The sequence below is a fragment of the Marmota marmota genome, unplaced genomic scaffold, assembly GCF_001458135.2.
Source record: "Marmota marmota marmota unplaced genomic scaffold, marMar, whole genome shotgun sequence".
Classification (NCBI taxonomy): domain Eukaryota; kingdom Metazoa; phylum Chordata; class Mammalia; order Rodentia; family Sciuridae; genus Marmota; species Marmota marmota.
This window is the reverse complement of record NW_026000242.1, coordinates 5,954,312-5,970,972: the sequence shown is the minus strand read 5'-3', so window position 1 is coordinate 5,970,972 and position 16,661 is coordinate 5,954,312. Positions and strand designations below refer to the sequence as shown.

General features: G+C 52.2%; 1 protein-coding gene across 1 annotated transcript; it reads right to left on the bottom strand.

Moving 5' to 3' along the window:
• Window positions 1-347: 347 nt before the first annotated feature.
• On the bottom strand, window positions 348-16,632 carry Scn4b (sodium voltage-gated channel beta subunit 4). Its single transcript, XM_015489812.2, has 5 exons — window positions 16,232-16,632; window positions 9,007-9,179; window positions 7,825-8,053; window positions 5,768-5,897; window positions 348-3,998 (listed from the first exon to the last, which is right to left on the bottom strand). Exons 1-5 carry the CDS (start codon window positions 16,290-16,292, stop codon window positions 3,905-3,907), a joined length of 687 nt encoding a protein of 228 aa, XP_015345298.1. The 5' UTR covers window positions 16,293-16,632; the 3' UTR covers window positions 348-3,904.
• Between the last annotated feature and the right edge of the window lie 29 nt (window positions 16,633-16,661).

Sequence of the window (16,661 nt, the reverse complement as noted above, 5' to 3'; positions counted from 1 at the left end):
GTAATGTTTTAGACATAAGCAGACTGAGGCTCGGAGAAGGTGATCTTCCTAATTACAGCTGGCAAGAAATAAAACAGGCCAGGTGTGGTGGCACACCCCTGTAATCCCGGTGGCTCAGGAGGCTGAGGCAGGAGGATCGTGAGTTCAAAGCCAGCCTCAGCAACTAAGCAAGGCTCTAAGCAACTCAGAGAGAGCCTGTCTCTAAATAAAATATTTTAAAAAGGGCTGGGGATGTGGCTCAGTGGTTAAGAGCCCCTGGGTTGAATCCCCAGTACAAAAAAAAGAAAAAGAAAAAAGAAAGAAAACAGGAACCCAATTCTTAATTAGTCAAAAATGGAAACTCCAAACCCCAAGTATTAAATATAATTTTTATTTCATCCAAGGCAAAGCTAAATATAATTCTATAATGCAAAACATGTTGTAGAGGCAAGACAGTCTGATCACGTCCATTCTGTGCTTGAACACGAGTCAGTGCAGGGTGTGTGCACATCTGTGCCTCCCAGAGGCACCCTTGGACCCTGGGGCTCCTAAGGCCCGCCACTGCATCGTTTGATCTATAAAGTTATATAGGAAATTGACTATGGGTATTGTCATCCAAGCCAGAGGAATAAACCATGCATAAGATAGTCGAAAGCACTGCATATCAGGTGAGAGGTGGGAGGGTAGGGACTCCAACCTGGGACAAAGTAAAGTGCAGCAAGCCATAGGATTTTCCCCAGAAGTCCCCACTCTTGGCACTCCCTCCCCCCAGCCCTCTGATGGCAGCTGTAACAGAGATGGAGTCACAGAGAGATGAGATCCAGGAGCATGGCTGGCCTTTCCCTCCATGTCTTATTCTTTCTCAACCTCCAGCTCTGGCCAGGAAAATGGCTCCTGAAATCTTCAGTGTCTCCCCCATCACGCACCACCCCTTTCATGCACAGCTGCCCCCTTTAAAGGTCCCACTTTCGCACCTGCATTGCCTGCACAGGCAGGTTTGCATGAGTGTGCATCACTACACACGAGTACCCCCACACCCCGCACCGTCTCAGGAGCACACCCTCAAAGCCCGGGCTCCATAAGAGCTGGCCAGCCAGATGTGTGCAAAGCTGTACCTCATCAGCCCCTCTCCCAGGCGTCTCTAGCATCACAAGTTCATTCTGACTGCCTTCTGTTTAATCCTGACATGTGGGAAACCCAAGGCATCCACTGCACACATCCTAATCTGAGGTCAAGGATGAGGAGTTCTGAACTTTGTCTTTGGTCTCACGGACATCACTGGCAGTGCCCAGGGTCCTCAAGAGCAACTTTGCAAACGGATCTCTCGAGCCCACAAGCCCTGGGAACACCCTCACCAGCCCTGACCCACCATTGGAGACCTGCATGTAGCTAGGATCTACTTGTGCCCATAGGCACCCTATTGCAAATCCATTCAGATGCTTCTCGAGGGGCATAATGCTGTGATTGAAACCGGACATTCTTTGATGTGGAGACTAAGTTAAATACTCTCAGACCCCACTCACTAAAACCAGTAGTGACCCAGGCATTGGGATAGCGAGAAATATGCCCCTTACAGTCCCAATCATCTCTATTGGAAACCACCAAACAAGAGCCATGGACAAGAAGCTTCAGGCCTCAGTCAGAGTCAAGGTTTCTAACATTACAAAGACTAGAGAATTCCAAAGGGGAGGAGTGGAAAGAGTGTGTGTGTGTGTGTGTGTGTTGTAGGGATGGGACACAAAGATGAGGACATGACAGACTTGGAACAATCCCTCCAATTATAAAACTGCTTCCCAAATCCCTTTCCAAGCTAAAAAGATTTTTAAAACAAAACTTGCCAAGTCCCACGACAGTCCTGTGAGGTAGGTAAGTAGTATTACACCCACTGGATAGATGGAAAAGCTGAGCCCAGAGAAGCTGCGAGGCCTGCCTGTAAGTCTGCAGAAGACCCAGAAGAGGGGAGAGGAGGTTGCCCTAACTCTTCCACTGCTCTATGCCCGAGGTTCCTCCCAAGAAAGCAAGAGGCACCCCAGACACTCTCTTCAAATGTTGACACTGGGAAGGGAGAAGAAAGCAGTGGTTTTTGCATGAAGGCAGCTGGAAGAAATTTTCTAAGTGTCTGGGGGCTCTGACCTATCTATCCCCAAAGCCAAGAAATCTGACCCCCAGTCCTTGAAGAAGGAAAGGAGGGGAGGGGGCAGTTCAGAGTGGGGATCTGCAAACCCATCAGGTTGGGCAAGGGACACTAGCCCCAGCCATGGGCATCCTGCAGGTACTGCTGCTCCTCAAATTCCTCCCAAGTTCCATCCTCAGGGACGCTGGTGATTGCCTCTGGGCAGGAGAGTCCTGAGGCCACCCCCATGTCCTCTGGAAAACGAGGTCTACTTCTCTCCACCCCTCCTATGGGCCCAGAAGCAGAGTGTCAGCCCAAAAGGGAGAGAGGGGCTGGGACCCCACACAATCATGAGGCCCCATCATGACATCTTGCCATCAGGGTCCTGGATGGGAGCATCTGGCAGGTGTCTCCAAGACTCAGTCACTGATATCAATGACACAACTCCAGCTTCATGGCCTCCTCATTGATACTGGGAAGGAGAGGGTGGGGACCACACCAGAATGCACAGTTCAGGGGAGGGCATAGGAGCTGGGACTCCAGGAGCTAAGGCACAGTCTAGCCCACCCTCAAGGGGTACGCAAACCCAGTTCTACCAAAAGCAGAGGAAAAGTGTGGGTGCCCTCTCCCTGCTCCTCCCCAGCACCAGGGTGGGACTGGGGTGGCCCAGCTGAGCAAAAAGCACCTGGAAAACTCCAGGGCTCTCTCATCCAAAGAAGAGAATCCCTGAGGCAAGGCAAACCAAAGGCTGGGGATGAGCAATCCTGGGGACGGGGGACAAAGGTGTGATGGGGGGCCAGGAAGAGCAAGCCAATGAGATGGAGGTTCAAGGGGACAACTCCCTCAAGCAAGATGACATCACCTGCTGTTTCAGGGGAAGGGTTGGAGCAGGGAGGAGCTGGAGTCAGGAGTGCTCAGGGTGGCCATGGTCCTGCCATGCCAAGGACAAGGGCTGCCAGCATTGTGGGGCTGGAGTGGGCGTTGCAATGGCCGAGAGGCCTAGGACATTGGCTTGCCCACCTCTGCAGCCCAATTCCCCCCGGAAAATGCTAGAAAAAATGTAGGTTAGCACTCTAGTGCTCCAGAAAGGCTGGAGGGGCCTCTCCATGACAACACAGAGAGCAGAGGGACAGGCTAGGTGGGCTGGGACCCCTCAAGACCAAGATGGCCAACTCTCACTCAGAGGACTTAGAAACTCAGAGCTAGGGACAGGACAGGGAGCAGGACAAGGCAGACAGGCACTCCAGGGTGGGGGGAGGGGAGCTCCCCATTTCAGGGTCTGTGAGAGACCAGTTATCCCACCAAATCAAGTTTGCCTCATATTGTGGCCACCCCCTCCAGCAGCACCCCCACCCCAAGGCCTTCTCCAGAGTCCTTTAGCCCCCTCCCACCCAAAAGGGTTTATTCCCCACACAAGGCTCCAAGGTCCAGTTTTTGGGGCAGGCTCACTGATCCCCCAAGTCCCTCTTGAGGAGAAATCAGAAGGAAAATCAAGGTCCTGCTCACTCAGTGGGGGGAGCCAGAAAGAGCCCCCATCTTCCCAGGTGTCGGGGGACCAGCCCCGCCTTTCCCTTTCCTGAACTTTTCACAGGCCCCCTTCCCTGGCCAGTCCTTGTCCCTGGGAAGCCCTGGCTGGGGAGGGTGTGGGGCAGGCTGGGCAGGACACTGGTTTCTCCCTGCCCGGGAGGACTACAGTTTGAGCCAAGCAGCAGATGTCTCAGGCACGTGGGTTCTACAGACGGACGGGCTCAAGCATCAGTGTCAGGATCAGAAAGCCAGGCCCCCTGCAGCTGCTTGGCCTGAAGCAGGGCCTCAGACTTTTGTGGGTGGTTTCTCTTCTGCCTTGGAGCCAGGCAACCCGTTCTCCGTGTTGTCATTCCCAGAGGAACTCACAAGACACTCCTTCCTGGGGAGGGAGAGAGAGGTGCACAGGTGAGCAGAACAGGGGATGAACTGGGGAGGGAGCCACGGTCTCTGACCTTCTAAGAGCTAAGGAAACCAGAGGCCAAGTCACCTGCCTCTCGATGCCTTGATTTCCTCTTCTATAAAATAGATGGAACCCTGACACCTTCTTCATGAGATGCTGAAAAGGGGAAATGGACTCAACAAGGCCTCGCCACCACCTCCTTGTCTCAACATGGCCACAAGGGTCATGAGGGTCAGGTTCAGGCTGTACCACCCCAGGGGGAGGGTCCAGGCCAGCAAGGAATATTCTGAGGACGTAGACCTCTTTCCCTCAGTCCCACCAGGCCCTTCTCCCTGAGCTCTGTGAACAAAGGCAGGGGCATAGCAGCCGTGGGTGTGGCCTCAAGGATGGCAGGTCGGGCAGAGGGTGGTGGGACAGGATAGAAGGCAGAGAAAGGAGACGTGGTCAGCTAGGAAGACACCTCGAGGGCCGGACCCTCACCCCTGGCCGCCCTGAGCTGGACGGGTTCTGATATCAGTTTACCCCTTGTCCACAGCAGAGTCCTGGAGGATGGAAAGAACTCATGCAAAGTTTCTCCTGGACTTTTACTGTAATGTCCCTTTCCTTGCTGTTCAAGGGACCCTCTCAGGCTTCCCTGAGGCCTATACTCAGAGCCTCCAGCCTCTCCCACCCAGTCCCTCTGTCCCATGGCCAGACCCTTTGATCTTGAGGAGTGGGGCTTGGGGGCCTGTAAGCCCTCACCAGTTCTCCAGTGGCGTCAGAGGGAAGCCACTTGCAGCTGGGCTCCCAGGCCCCCAAGATCTGACCTCAATCCCTTCACAGACTCTTCTCCTTTCCTTTACCCAAAACCCCACTATGACAGAAAAGGCCTTGCTCCCCAGACACGCGCCTACTGCCCGGCTCTGCCTTTGCTCTCAATGCTTCCTCCACCTGGGCCACCTTCCCCTCACTGTCCCAGGGATGAAATTATACCAACAACAATACCCAAATATCACCCTCTTCCAAACTCTGCAACAACACCTTATCACACCTATTTTTGCTGGGATCCATCCCCTCTGTGCCTGGTATTACATTTACTTGTGCATGCGTCTTGTCTCTTTCACCAAAGGACAGAATCGTTCCTTCCAGAATGTCTTACAGCACCTGGCACAGTGCCTTGCACACGGGACCTCAAAAATAGCCACCAAGTGAAAGAATGAATGAATCAACTCTAGAGATACTCAATGAGCAAGAAGGACATGGTGGCAACAATTTTAGGGTTGAGGCCAAATGTGTCAGAGTTCAAATCTCTTTCACTTACTAGCTGTGTGGCCTTAGTCATGTCACTTAACTACTCTGAACCTCACTTTTGTTCATCTATAAAAAAAAAAGTGATAGGTACTCTGTAAAATACCTGGTGGAGCACTTAAAGTGTGGTAGACATTTGATGAATGATAGAATGAATTATAATCTGTAGCAATCTCCTGGTGTACCAGTGTCCTAGCAAGAAAACACTTAGCATGTATTTATGTACATAACGATCCAGTGTGTTCCATTAATACAGACTGGGAGGATGGGGAAGAGCCCCGAGAGGGGGATGAGAGTTGCAGGGATAGCAAAGGTGGTGGTGGGACTCGGAAGGGAGGGTGGAATGAAGAGACGGAAGGAAGGCTGCGGCTACCAGGGGCAGATGAAGGCGAAATCAAAGGAGCAGGAGATGGGAGGGGGGTGAGTTGGGGGCCCAGAGCCTGCCAGGGAGGTCAACTCACTTTTTCTCCCGGGTCTTCTTGAGGACAAAAGTGATGAACTTCTTTAGCAGCAAGATGAAGATGAGGAGTCCAATGACTCCACCCACCACGGCCAGGATGATGAGTGTCACTGTGTTGTCCACTTCTTCCACTGTGTGGCCAGAGCAGAGAGGGGAGGGCGGGGAGGGGGAGGAGGAGTCACCTGGAGCCAGCACCATGGAGGGCCAGGGCCAGCACCACCCACCACAGGCCACCGACCCTCTCCAGGCCTACAGCAGGACAGAGGAGAAGCTGGAACATCCATCCGACTAAGGAACAATAGGACCCTGTCCCCTCACCCTCCTCATGCACACCCTCCCCAAAACTCACACACACGTTTGGGATGAATCCGAATTTGAGGTTTGAGCCACAACTTGACCCCCAAATTGTCATGTGAGAATTTCCTTGCCTCTTTCTAGGCAAAGACAACCTCACGGTGTCCTCTCTTGCCTCCTTCAGACTTTGGCCAGCGAGGCCTTTCTCGGCCACCCTGCAAACCCCCCACCCGCCCTGCTGCTTTATCTTTCTCTGCAGCACCAACACCACGGATCTCTCTTTTTAAGTCACTCCTCCGCTGGCAGGAGGGGAAGGGAATTTCCCAAGGAGCAGGAACGTGCCCATCTTCTCCCGCTGGGCCTTGAGCATCTAGAACATCATCCGCCACATGGAGGGTGCTCAGTACACACCTGTGAGTGGATGAATGACTCAAAAGGGAGACCTTAAGGGACTTTGTGAGGAGCAAAGAAGAGAAGGTAAGTGAGAGCTCTCACTCAATGCCTGGCACCCAGAAAGCCCCCATAAATGTTGGTCCCCTTCTCCTCTTCTCTCTCCAAAAAGGCTGAGCACAAAGCAGAGTGACAGAAACCCAGACAGAGAGGAAGAGGTGACACTATACCAGACCTCACTCAGATGACTCCAGGCTCCGAAAAGGCTCCCCAGATCGCCTCTGGCTGTGTCCTTGGTACTGCCAATATTGAACCCATGGTGTCCCCCCTCTCCAGGCACTCCATGTTCTCCAGGACAGCAGGGGACCCCCAGGGACACACAAAAGGCAGTAGAATTGGAGCCCTGGAGTAGCTGCCCTTCCCCTGTGCTCAGCTCCTGAGGCTCCCTAGTTTTGCAGGCTCTTCCGCAGGGTGAGGCCCAGCCTCGCTTCTCCCCTGCTGCTTATCACTCCCTGTTTCTCTAAACACCTCCAGCCTTAGGGTCCTGTGACCACCTGGCTCCTTATCACATCCATCCTTACTGTCTAATTGGTCCACCCACCATCAGACTGCAATTCCCTACTAGGAGATAAGCTCCCAGAGGGCAGGGACCATGTCTTCCGTCTCCATTATAGGTGCTGCCATGGATGTATATAAGTCATCTGCCACATTCCAGTTATTCATTTTCTTGTCCTCTGACCTACCCCGAACTGTACATGCCTCAAGTATACTGTGTATCATCCATAACATGTTTTAATACAATACCTGACATTCAACCAATATTTGCTAACAGAATACACAATAGTAACAGTCATCAGCATTTACACAGAGAGCTTATTCCTAGATAGTTCCTCCAGCCATCACAACAACCCTAGCAGAATGCAGCCATATTCCCATTTTACAGACCAGAAAAACAAGGTTCAAAGAGGCTAAGTGATTTCACAAGCCACTCAGTAGCAGAAGTGTTTACACTCCCGGTTGTAACTCAGATACAATTCCAGTAACTTTTTTTTTTTCCCCCTGTACTGGGGATTGAATCCAGGGTCACTTTACCGCTTAGCTACATCCCCAGTTTTTTCTATTTTTTATTTGAGACAGGGTCTCATTGGGTTTCTGAGGGTCTCAATAAGCTAGTGAAACTGACCTACAACTTCCAATGCTCTTGCCTCAGCCCCCCAAGTCCCTGTGCACCACCACACCAGGCGGCTCCAGTAACTCCTGAAAGTGTAAGGTCACAGAAAGCACCAGTGCAGGCCACCGTGCCATTTCACTGTACCACTGAGATACCCCCAGCCCTTCCCACTCCACTGCCCTCATCCCAACCCCACTACATACATTTATCAACAACTTGGAGGAAGATGGTGGCCTGGTGCTGCAGGTCATTCTCCTTGGGGTTTTTCACATGACAGGTATATTTGCCCGTGTCGCTGAACTCCAGGCTCCTCAGCAGAATGGAAATGTTGTTCATCTTCTCCTTAGTGGTGCCCTCCAGAGTGATGCGGTCATCACCTTTCAACTTCACCCTAGGGTCTGACTTCTCATTCTTCACAGTTCCATCTATGAGCTGGGTCACAAAAAAATTCAGAGTGATCAAGGGTCATGACATCACTCCAGCCCCATCCTTGGGGGCCTTCCCTGTCCAGGTCCAGAAAGAGCCTCCCATGAGAGGTGTTTCACCTTCCCAATTTCCTCTGCCAGAGTCAACAGCTCTGCCTGTCAAACCTGAATTCTGCCTGTTTCGGGCCAAACCCAGTTCCTTGTATTAAGGTCTCCTTGGAATGCAGCACATTCTTACTGCTCTCTTCATAAAAGCTTTTACGTAATGACTCTGCAGATACCGCATGCATTTCCCTCTGCACTTCCCACCCTGTCTTTCTGACACTGAGTCCCTTGCTTCACTTAATTCTGCTCCTCCATCAAGACCCAAGTCAAGGCCACAGCTCTGTTCTTCAGCACCCTCTGAGGTCAGTGTTTAATTCCATCCAGAGGAAGACATGTCACTTCCCTGGGTCAGCCTGAGGCCAGGTCCCCTGCCAGGCTGCACCGAACTCAGCCGGCTGATTCACCCCTCACCCCACACCATTACTGTTCCTCCAGAGCCCCTGCTCCACCCCAGTTTCCTCGCTCCTTCCCTTCCAAGTCCAGCCACCTCCTTCCTTGTTCGTTCTCGTCTCATTCCCTCTCTCCAAGGCTTCCAATGGTCTTTCAGTCTCCTGTTGTTTAAATTAAACTATCAATTTTTACACAAGCAATTCATATTATGGATATTTCATAAAACCAGACGGACAACTCTAGCCAAGAATTCTAACAGACCCAAAATTCTGGTCCCACCATCTAAACGTCCCTCCCACCCAGAGTCTGTCTGGAAGAAATCTGGAAAAAGGGGTAACAAAAGTTGGGCTCTGGGGACCATCATAGTGGGGCTCAGCCCAGAACGACCATAGTCTGGGATGGGAAGTGAGCGATAGAGAAGGGAAGGAGAGACTGGACTGTCCTGACTGTCCCTACACCACTTACAAGCTTGAATATATCAGTGCTATTGTAGGTCCACCAGAAGCGGAGGTTCTCGAAGCCAAAGCAGCTGGAGAAGGTGCAGGGCAGCAGGATCTCCGTGCCATTGACAGCATAGATGGTAGTGGCCTTTCCCACAGACACCTCCAGTGACAGGGACATGGGGAGCAGGAGGAGACCTGTGTAAGGAGTACACTCTGCATTGGAAGAGGATCCTCAGGCTGGGCAGAGTGGCTTAGCCAGGAAGGGAGGCCTCTGTCACCCTCAGTGTCAGCTTCACTAGAATGATTCTTTTTACTCCAATTGAAATGGCTCACGTAGATGGGACTGAATTCTGGGCCCTTAGTACCTCTTGTGACACTCTAATTGACCACCAGGGGTCACCCCAACCCAAGAAAAGGAGGGTCGGCCGTTTTGCCGGGGAATCCTCGCCCCCGCCCCGCCCCCTCACTTAGAGACGCAGTCCCCGAAAGTGCCCAGGGACCGCGGGCGGTGCGCCCTACTGCATGCCTGGGAATTGCCCTAGGACGGTGCACCTCGTTGTGTTTGCGGAATCTGGGGGTGGGGGAGAGCGGGATAGGATAACGAGAAGAAGGAAAAAGCAGTCGCCGTTGTCCCCGCCAACTGTCCTGCAGCCTCTCATCACCCAGCCCTGGATCTAAGAGAGACATCTTTGGGCCGGACCTTGCTTGATCATCTGAGGCCAGCGCTTTCTGTCCATCGAACGAGATCCTAACAGAAGGATGATGGACCGAGCGGGATGGCGGGGCGCGCACAGCTTGGAAATGGGCAGCAGCGAGGGCGGAGCGAGTAGAGCAAAGATGGAGAGAAAAGTAAGAGGGTAGAGACGCTGTGGAGGCAGATTCCCGAGGCACTGAAATGCAAGCCTGCAAGCGGGGTAGCCTCGGGTGACCTGCTGTTCCCTCCCCCTCCAGAGAAGCGGGACCTCCCCGCCACACCCTGCAGCCACGCTCGGCCCCTCATCCCGGAACAGCCGAGATGACCCCAAAGTTCTGCACAATCCCTCCGCAGTCGCAGTGCGTCCAAACGCCCCCGAGAGGCGACTCCACTAGCGGCCGGGATCCCTCCTCCTGAATCCTTGTAAGGGTACCTGGCCCCCCTCCCGCCCTGCACATTTCTCTAGGAAACCCCGCTCTCAAGGTCGTTGGGGAAAGGGGATCCGCAGCTGGACGCATAACTCTTCCTGCCCCTAGGGGCGAAACGAGTGTTTTCTCCCACCCTAACTCTCAGGAGGCCTTTAGGAATTAAGTTAGACAACTCCTGCCGCATCATACTTCAGTTTCCTCTTGTTTTGCCCACAGGAGAGTATGATGTTCTTGGTATTTTTGAACAATGCTTTCTAAATGACGGTGAAGGGGCTCTAAGGAGAGCTGGCAGCCCTGCTCCTGATCTCAAAAGGTCCACTCATTTTCGTGTCCCTTTTGCTTCTGGCAACACAGTGGAGTCCTTGTACCCCACCAGTTCAGAAATTACACCCATGGCCCAGTAACCCAATCACGATCCCTGCCACTGTCAATAATAGCAGTAATAGCTGATATTTATTGAGCATTTATTATGCGCCTGGCACTTTCCACCCTCACTCCTCTCCTTTGAATGGTATATACTATTATAGATCCATATTCAAAATGAAACAATAGAGACTCCAAAAGTTGGGTAACTTATCTAAGGTCAAGGAGAGAGACACTGCCACCATCCCATAGTTCCAAAGCAGGAAAATTCCTCCTTGCATCCTAAAATAGCCAGGTTTGCCCACCAGGACTCCAATTAGTGCTGGGATGTTATTTCAATTAACTGTCATTTTTTTGGTCAGCTCCTGTGTGCCAGGAATTGTTTCAGAACAGTAGTTTGCAAATTGAAAGGAATCAGAATCACCTGGAGGGCAGAAAGTCAGCAGGGCCCTGGAGCTACTGATTCTGTAGGTCTTCTGTGGTGCCAGACAGTTGGCATCTCTTCAGAGCACCCCAGCTAATGCCATGGGTGTGGACCACACTTTGAGAAGCACTGTGCTAGAGGACTTATACTGTATTAACCACAACTTTTATTAGGATGTCAAAAGGTAGGTATAATTTTTTTCTCATTTTACAGATAATTAAAATTGAGGCTCAGAGAGTAGTGACTTGCCCAGGGGCCAAATGGTAAGTGGCCAACCTGGAACTGAACACTTACTGTACTACAGGATAGATGTTTTTATATAGTGTCCCATTTAATCCTTTAATAATCCTATAAGGTATTCATGGGCTGGAGATATAATTCAATTGATAAGAGTGCTTGCCTCACATGCACAAGGCCCTGGGTTCAAATCCCCAGCACCAGAAAAAAAAAAAAAAAGATAATACTATAAGGTAGTCATTATTTTTATTCCTAATAAACAAATGAAGAATGGGTTCAAAAAGATTAACTTGCCAAAACCACACACCCAGGAAGTAGACAAACAACTTTCAGAAATATGTCTGCTTTTCACATCTCGAAAAGAGCAGTTGTCAGGGCTTAGAGTTCCTTGGAGCTCCTGGGTTTCCCTCCCTTTTACCCTCCCCTATTCCCACTCCCCCACCTCCAGAAGTGAGTGGGGGCGGGGCAGGAACCAGACACAAGATTCCACCCTCTTGTCTGGGGCCAACACCAGAGGATGGCTTTCTAGCCGGAGACACCCACCACACACACACACACACACACACACACACCTCTGCTCCTCACCCCTCCAACAGCCTCCACAAGGCTCAGGAGAAAAACAGCTAGATTCCTGCTAGCTACAGGGTTTCCTTGGGACTCCAAGGGGGCCGCAGGTCCCACTCCAATGTTCATTGGCACTCAGGCCCGAAAACCTGGGTAATGGAAAAGATGTGAGAACTCAAACCCCTCCCCAATCCTGGCCAGGTATTCAAGAGCACAAAAGACGCACATCAAAAGGGAAATGCTTTGGGCTGCTCTAAATGGAAGCAAAATGGAGCAAAAGAAAGGTTCAATATAGAAGACACTATTGCTTTAAGGCCTGGCTCACAACACAGTGTGCATTTCTGCCTGATATAGATGACTTAAGTCTAACACACTCAGAACTCTAGGAGGAAAACACTGCCATTCCTCCTTAGTCTGGGGGTGGGGGGGAGGGAAAGAAGCAGAGATGGCTTCCACTGAGTCCAGGGCCCCACCCAGGTTAAGGCATCCTAGCTTGACTTCTCCACCATCCAGCTCTCCCAGCAGGGTGTCACCTGTGAGGCTGTGCTGCAGGGATAAGAGAGAAGAAGGGTGCATGATTCCCCTGAGGCCTCTCAGAGGGCTGCTTCAGCAGATTGACCAGGCCAGGGGAGGACTGGTCAGCAGACACCACGCAGGCCCACTCTCCCTCTTGACCTTGAGAAAATCAGAAGTACCACATCCAGCATGCCCATCCCTAAACTCCACTGCAAAGGATGCCTATAAACTTTCCTACCTCCTGAACTTGGTGTGAAGCCAAAACAGAGATTTTAAAACACAAGAAGGGTTTGAGTGAGTAGGCACCCCACAGAGAGAAGAGAACGGTGTTTGAATGTGGAGAGGGGGCACGGTTGTCCCCATCTTAGACTTGGGTATAACCAGGGCACTCCTAGCTTCCCTTAATGACCAGTGTCAGCCAAGAATGTCTCCAGGCTACTCACACATTGATCTACACCTTCACCACGTACCACAGCTTGGATTATTTCCATGCGGCTGTTTCCCTGAAGTAAAGGACTTTCTTTGCTTCATCCTAAATGTGATACTTTAGAATGTCAAGGTGCACATGTGTGTTTGGGAGTGGGAGCCTCTTTCTGATCCTGAGCTGCTTTGTCTGGATTTTCAAGTTTTATTAAAGTAAAAAAGTATTCAGCATACTAAATATTCACACCAGCGGGACTCTCATGGCAACAACCTTACAGACCAAAGCAAATGGCAGGCAGGAAATATTCTGCCCCCTTTCCCCACATCCAGGGATCAGTAACACCCCCCTTCTCGGGTCAGGGGGAAGAAAGAGGACAACATGGTGCCCACTCTAAGTTTAGCTCTGAGGCTTAGCTGGCATGGCGGGCGGAAATTCAGCTGAGACACTCTAAACCTAGGGGAGTCAGAGAGGCTCAGAGTGAGAGCTGGGAGGCAGAAAATGGGCCGAGGACAGCAGGACAGGACCCCTCCTGAGGGGGAGGCCCTGGGGGCTGTGGAGGCAAGGCTGGGCCAGGCAAAGCCCTTGGGCCCAGAGACATAGGAAAAATTACAGCTCCCTTGCCCTAGGCAACCTGCCTGCTTCCTGCCCACCCCCAAGAGCTTTGCCAGGATAGAAGCATGCCCCTGAGACGACAGTGGATGCTCCGGGGAAACCAGCTTTGCAAACAAGTCCAGACAGTGTGCCTGTCCCACCTCTTATAGACCAGTGTGTTGGCCCAGACCATCCATGGCTTATGCAGATATCTCCTACCTCCCCTCAATGACCAGCCACAGAGCAAGGTGGTTCTCTGAGCCCAGAATCTACCCAGATGCTGATCCCACCAGGCAGTGGCCAATCAGAAAGGCTTCTCTTGTCCCCACAGGTCTGTGCCTCCAGAAGATTTAGAAAGAGAATCAACCATCCTTTCCAGATCCAAACCCATCTTCTTCCTCCACTGTTCCCCTTGCCTCTCCTCTTCTCCAGGAACCCTGGCTTCCCCTTGCCATTTTCTTCCTCTGAGTGGGAATGAACACCCTCTTCTTAATTGCATTCTCATTAAACAAGCCCTTAATAAATACATACCAAGGGAAAGAGGGTTGTGCAACACAGCACCCTCACAAGTGATAATTAAACACAGATCACAGCAATTAAGCAAATCAGGGAACAAGGAAGGGGTGAGCAGGACAGATATATTACCAGTTATATGCTTAGGAAACGTCTGGAACCCACATAAACCTCAACCACAATGATATGGCCTTGGAAACTGCTTCTACTTTAACAAAGGGCATCTTGCTGGGTTGTCCAAACTCACTGTAGTCTCAGCCTATGGCACTGAGTTTGGTATGGGGAAAGGGGAAGAGGACTCCCAGGAATTGACTGCTCTGGACCCAATGTCCCCTGCTGTGAAAACAGCAGTTCTGGGTCCCCCAAACCTTCATCCTTCTATGCCATGCTCCAGAGCCTCGCTTTTCCTCAGCCCAAAGCCCAATGCCTACTGACCTTCCCCCTCACCATAATTCTGATAAAGGGAGGCAGCTTGGTGGGCCAAAGCCCAAGAGGCTGGATTCTGTCCCATTGGACCATTCATTGACTGGTCATGCAGCCTTGAGCAAATCACCAACCCTTTCTGAACCACGGCTTCCTCATCCCCAGAAGAGTTCCATGCTATGGTTTCCAAAGGTCCTGCCTGCTCTGATGCACCCAGACAATTGCTACAGCTCGGCTATCCAGTCCTCTCAGCATCTCCCCCACAGGACCCACAGCATGGATGTCCACAGTCTCAAACTCAGAGCAATGTGTCTGTGAGGGTTCAATCAGTAACTGCTTGGGAAAGCCCAAAGGGAGACCCTGTTTGAAGTCCCTCTGCAAAGCAGAGAGGCAGGGGGCACAGTTGGTGGGGCCTGCTGGCCTCCACAGTCCTTGGAGGAAGTGGGGCTTCCACCTGGAGAAGTATACAAGATTCAGCCTCATTTCCCCCATTCCCAGCCACGCACGCGCTCGCTCACACATGTGCAAACACGCAGTTCCCAGGTCTCCTGATTGCCCACCGAAGCCTAGTTTTATGAACATTCTAATAGTCCTAGGCCTGGCATCCCACCACCAACCAAGCACAGGAGGCATAGAAGCTCACAACATAATGTGGGGGTAATTTGGCGACTGGAAGAGTTCCAATGTCTCAGTGACCAATGTCTCATTACCCCTGCCATAGCCACAGTGGGAACCTGGGCTGATCTGAGAGGGGATGAGGAGGAATTTGTGTGAAGTGGCACTCTGCCCACCCCATGAAGAGAAGCCTCAGGTGCCAGAAGCTCACTTTGTTAGGGTCCCTCTGAAACCCACATGACATCTGTACCAAAGGTCTTCTGTCCAACTGCAGGGATGTAAATAAGCCATAAGTGGCTTCCATCCAGCTTCAGGGATGTCAATTATCCAGTGGCTCCTGAGTAAAGATATCCTCTGGCTCCCTCCACCTCGAGGTAATGACATAACAGCTGGATGCAGTTTACAGATGCAGAAACAGTAGCAGCTTCCCTTGGAGGTTTCTGTCCCCAGTTTTCAGCACAAATACCTCTATCATGTGCCTGACCCAATGGGGAGGGGAGAGCTGCCCAAAGCCAAATCTGAGAAATATAAACAGGAAGGGGTACAGGTGCCAGAGATGGAGTCAGCTTACATTGAAGTCCAACTATGATTTATGAGGAGATTACACTCGGCTAATAAATATCATCCCCCAATCTCCTGGAGTTTGACCCTCAAAACTATCATGTGCATATTAATAGATATTTATAATACTCCATTCCCTCTGTGTCCTCTGGCATGTCCCCTTAATCTTCATAGTCACCCAAAAATGAAGATCCAGGAGCAGGATAAACAGGTCCTCACTACAGAATCTCTTAACAGGAAAAGAGACAAGGCCCTCCCTAAAAGGTGGCTTTTGAACGGTCCTCCAAATCCTTCCAAGCTCTTCCAGCACCTGGTGTGGAGCTGTGGGGAAAGCAGTAGCTCAGGAACAGAGTGGGGGGAACCTGAGGGGAGGAAAAAAAAAAAGGCCTGGGAGGAAGGAGATCCCCCTGGCCCCCATAGCATGCCTGATGCCTGGGAAACACGCAAACCGCTCTGAGCAGGAGTGGAAAGCACCGTCCCAACAATCACACCCACAACCCACCTGGCATCCCCTACACCCAAGGCACAGACCCCCTCCCGTAGCATGCCTGAGCCTCTGAACTCCGGAGAGCCCCGCTGCAGTCTCAATACTCAGCTCCAAAAGCCTGGAGCTGAAAGCGCCAGAGACAGGGAAGGGAAAAAAAAAAAAAAAACTCATCGCGAGGCTGACGGGCTGATGGGCTGTTGCGGGGGGTGGGGGGAGACGTACGGTCCCCAGAGAGCACAGCCTCAAATCCAGGGGACCGGCGGGAAAAGGGTGGCCACCGTACTCATTCTGTGCAGCGCTCCAACACCCACCCTATCCAAGGCACCCCTCTTCTCCAGTGTCCCCTCCTCTGGGTGGGGTGGGGGAAGGAAGAAACGAGAGAAGAGACCAAGCTGGGGCTGCCTTACCCAAAAGCCCAGTGCCCAGCCATCTCGCCAGGGCTTTGCCTCGGTCTCCAGCCCGGGACATGGTCCTGTTCTCTCCGGAGCGCGCAGAGGGCGCAGGGATGGGATACTGGGCACCACCGCGCTCTCTGCCCGAGGTCGGCAGTCGGCCCCGCAGCTGCCTGGGAGCTCTGCGCCGCGGGTCGGGGCTCGGGAAAAGTTAGCTGGCAGAGAGCGGAGGAGGGGGAAGGAAAAGAAGAGGGAGGCGCGCTCGCCCGCCTCCTGGAGCCGGCTGCGGGAGCCGGGGCTGAAGCGAAGGAGGAGGAGGAGCCGGAGCAGGAGGGGGAGGACGACTGAGCGAAAGCCGCGGCGGAGGCTGCGCCTCTGCTCTGGAAGCGCTCCGAGCCGCAGGAGGGGCGGTGGCCCGGCGGCCGGGAGCCCAGGGGCGACCCCC